General features: G+C 49.7%; 1 protein-coding gene across 1 annotated transcript in view; it reads right to left on the bottom strand.

Moving 5' to 3' along the window:
- Positions 1-4,557, bottom strand: part of LOC103309027 — a 5,640-nt gene extending 1,083 nt beyond the window's left edge. Inside the window, exon 1 of the mRNA XM_029489935.1 lies at positions 75-4,557. Within this exon, the coding sequence (XP_029345795.1) occupies positions 75-4,557 (4,483 nt within the window). The remainder of the gene's footprint in view (positions 1-74) is intronic.

Genomic DNA, 4,557 nt, shown 5'->3' with positions numbered 1-4,557 from the left:
GTCCAAAGCCGCGAGGAAGGCGTCAGTGCTGAGATCGGACACGATTTCGAGGTGGACCGCCTTGACGGACATACAAATAAATAAGGCGAGGTAGACCTTGACCGAATGTGCATTTCGACGACGGTGTTCCTTAACGAGGAACGGCCCTCCGTAGTCCATACCGACGTGTGAGAACGGACGGTGAGGTTGAACTCGGTAGGATGGTAGGTCAGCCATCAATGGATGAGGGCGGACAGCCTTATGTCGTGTGCACGGAACGCACGAAAAGATGGCACGTCGAACTGCCGCGCGACCTGACAATATCCAATATTTTTGGTTCAACATGGATAGTATCAGCCTTGATCCGCCGTGCAAAAATGACAAGTGGTAGTGTCGAATGATCAACTCGGTGAGGTGCGAAGATCGCGGTAGTAACATCGGGTGCTTCGCGTCGTAGCTGGCGCCGGAAAAACGCAGACGGCCGCCGACTCGTACAATGTTGTTGTCGTCGATATATGGTGCTAATTGTGCCAAAGATGGGGGGGTAATCGTAGACTTATTTTTTAACGTTTTGATCAGATCGGCAAAATAATATTGTTGTGTACGCTGTACGGTGATTGATAGCGACGTTTGTCGCTCGGCGAACGTGATAGGACCGACGCGGATCGGCTGTCGTCGTAAACGGTGAGACAAATAACGGGAGATGTACGACAACACTCGCAGCATTTTGTCGAGCGATGAAAACCGGCCGATGAAGTCCAACGACGGCGAATGAGTGTGGACGGCCAATGTTGTGACGACATTAGGTCGAGTGTCGGGCAGCTGTTCCGGAGCGAGCGGAATAAATTTTGATTGTGGCCATTGGTCTTCGGGAAGTTGTAGGAACTCAGGACCGTCCCAGTACACGGACAAGGACAACATTGACTTCGGTAAGAGTCCACGAGAGGCGGGGTCCGCGGGGTTGTCGTTCGTTGATACGTAATTCCAGCTGCAGTCAGGTACTAATTGACGTATTTTGGCAACCCGGTTGGTTACAAAAATCTTGAAATGTTTTTGGTCTGACGTCAACCATGACAAAACGACTGATGAATCCGACCACGCTCGCAAACGAGATACGGTAATTTCGCTGGACAACACGGAATACACGTGATGAAGCGTGCGGGCAAGTAGCAGGGCGCCACACAACTCTAAGCGCGGTATGGATAGCGATTCGTCGGCGGCAGAACTCTTCAGGGGGGCAACCTTGGTTTTGCTGGTGAGGAATTTCACAGAGGTGTTGCCGGCGGTGTCGACGATGCGAAGGTAAATGACGGCCGCATAACCCTTGACTGATGCGTCCGCGAAGCCGAGTAGCTGGATGTCCTGATGACAGGTGACGTCAATGTGACGTGGTAGATTTAAATCGAATACTAGTGGCAGCTCCGCGCAAAACTGTTGCCACATGGACTGCAACTCGTCGGGCATCCGATCGTCCCAGCCGAGTTTTGTACACCATAATAACTGCATGAAGCACTTTGCCCACAACAACATCGGGCCGAGCGCACCGATGGGATCGAACAAACGCGCGATGATCGACAACACCTGACGTTTTGTGGACGACGTTTGTTGAAGGCTGGTATGGTATGCGAAGCTGTCGGTATTTGTGTCCCAATGTAGGCCGAGAACCTTCACGGCGTGTTCCTCTCGCGGGTCGAATGACATAGATTGTACTCGGTCCTCGAACGGCACAGATTCAAGTACGGCGGTACTGTTGCTAGTCCACTTGCTCAATGTACAAGCGCCGCTGCGTAGTAGACCAACAATATCTTCTTTTCGACGTAATAAGAGCTCTTCAGTGTCAGCCCCGATAACGATGTCGTCGACGTAGGCGGCTCGAGTAAGTACGTCCTTCGCTAATGGAAAGCGGTGACCTTCTTGGCGATCGAGCTCGTGAAGACAGCGTATGGCGAGATACGGCGCGCAGTTGAGGCCGTACGTGACAGTGCATAGTTGAAATTCGACGAGTTCGTCGGTGGGTGAGTCGCGCCAAAATATGTGTTGAAATGTACGATCTTCCGGGCGAATTAAAATTTGTCGATACATCTTGACAATGTCAGCGGACAAAATGTACCTATGCATGCGGCAACGAAGTAGTATGTCGCGTAAGTCGACTTGTAGTTTCGGTCCGGTGCACAAGACGTCGTTGAGAGAGCGACCGGATGACGAAGCGGACGAAGCGTCGAACACGACGCGTATTTTGGACACGTCACCGTCGGCCTTGAGTACGGCGTGATGCGGGATAAAATATGTGCCCGGTGCCGGAGCTGGTACCATGTGTCCTAACGATTGATACGTTGACATGAACTTTCGGTAGGCCGCGTATAAAACGGAGTCATTGGTCAACCGTTTTTCTAAATTATAAAATCGTTTTAACGCTATGGAGCGCGAGTCACTGAGACCGTGACGCGGTGTTGTATCTTGACGTTGATTTGAGTCGGTGAACAAATGTCGAAATGGCAGGGCGACACAAAATCGACCTGTCGTATCACGTGAGGTAGACGTCTTGAAATATTCTTCACACCATTGGTCCTCTGTTGTGGGCGTCGATGGGGCGGCAGGTTCTTCGACCAGCCAAAACTTCTGCATTAAATCCCCAATCGGCGGCGGACTTACGGCAGTGGTCAACGCGGATAAGGATGACGATTTCGGTGTAGAGAGTGATCCAAAAACTATCCAACCGAGTTGAGTGTCCAATGCCGATGGAAGTCCGGGATGATGCTCGACGCCGGCGTGTGCGCGAACAAGACTTGGTAATATGTCGGCGCCGAATAGGACGTCGACGCGCGACGGAATGTCGAAATTGTTGTCGGCGAGACAGAGGTGTTGGTACTTAGAACGTACACTTGCTGGTAACCGCGTAGACGGCATAACGGCGGTGATTCGCGTAAGAATAACTAAATCAACTGACGGAAATAAATCTGAATTGAAGTGTGGCGAAAATCGACAACTGGTTACGCCTTGTACGTGATTCACGGGACTTTGCGCGAGACCGACGATGTTGGTTTTAAAACGACGTTTAGACAGGCCTAACCGAGCGAAACAATCAGTAGTCATGGCCGAAATTTGAGAGCCACTGTCGAGTAGCACTCGAACTGAATGAATCTGGTCCCAGGCGTCCCTAATGTGTACTATTGCAGTACCGAGTACGACTGTGGAGTTGGTGCACGCGGCACCCGAGAACGAACTCGATTGTTCGGCGGGTGGATCTGAGCTGGTACCCACGACTGCTTTCCGGTCGTAGTTAAAATGTAGCATAGAATGGTGACGTTTGCTATTGCACGAGCGACACCCTTTTGTTGACACGCACGCAGTCAGCATGTGATTTGGGCTCATGCACGCGAAACATAGTTTCCGTGACACTACGAGTTCACGGCGCTGTTCGACGGTCATATCGTTGAACTTTGTACATTGGTAGATGCTATGGTCGGTCTTATCGCATGCCGGGCAACTCCTCGCTTTTGACTTGGCTGTAGATGTGGTGGCGGCAAAAACTGATTTCCTGGGTGCCGTGACTTTACGAGTATTATTATACTTGTCGCGCGGTTTTACTGTACTAGCGGGTTTACTGTCGAAATTACTAGAACCTTTTATGTTTTCCAATACTCGACACCGCTGCTGGACAAAATCGAGTAGTTCGTCGAACGTAGGAATAGTCGACGGAGAGATACTGGATTCGAATAATTGTATCGTGGATGCATCGAGAGCCCGAGATCCTATGTGAAATAGCAAAAAACTAGAGAGGTCATTGACACCGAGCGACTTGATTAGCGACACATTTTCTTTGAACGTGTCGACGAATGATAACAACGATGGTAGCGATTCGCGTTCGATCGGCTTAAAGGCAAATAACTTATCTAAATGTGCGGAAGCTAATAGACGTTTGTTGTCAAAACGCTTCGATATTGCATCCCACGCGAGAGCGTAATTGTTTGCAGACAGTGGTATGGATTTAATGACTTTCAACGCGTCACCTTTTAAGCTCGCCAATAAAAAATGAAAACGTTGTGCGTCACCTATGAGACTGTTATCGTGCACGAGAGAAACAAAAATGTCGCGATAAGAACGCCACTCTAATAGATTACCGTCGAACGTAGGTAAATCGATTTTCGGTAACGAAATAAATTGTTGTGACGCGGAGGCGATGGATGACGACGGCGACGATTTAATTTCGGAAACATTCGCGGGAGCGGCACTCGCGGGAACGGCACTCACGGGAACGGCACTCGCGAGAATCGTTTTGATTTCGAGACGCAAGGAGTCCATGGTCGAAATCAACGGATGATCATCTTGTTCAAATTCGGGAACACGGTTTACGCCGATTAATGCGTCAATAATAATATCTTGTTGATACTGGAATTGTCCGACGAAATCATTTAAGTCTTCGGCGTGAATAACTAATGCCGGAACTTTACTGATATCATCACGTGCCTCTACTGCGGTATCGTGAATACGGTTAATTGACTTCAATAGAACATCACGTTTTGCGCGCGCTCGCGTTAAAATAATTTCCGGGTCTTCTTCCTTCTTTGATGGTGCCAT

The sequence above is a fragment of the Acyrthosiphon pisum genome, chromosome A2, assembly GCF_005508785.2.
Source record: "Acyrthosiphon pisum isolate AL4f chromosome A2, pea_aphid_22Mar2018_4r6ur, whole genome shotgun sequence".
Lineage (NCBI taxonomy): Eukaryota > Metazoa > Arthropoda > Insecta > Hemiptera > Aphididae > Acyrthosiphon > Acyrthosiphon pisum.
The sequence above is the reverse complement of the archived record's forward strand: the minus strand, read 5'-3'. Positions and strand labels throughout refer to the sequence as shown.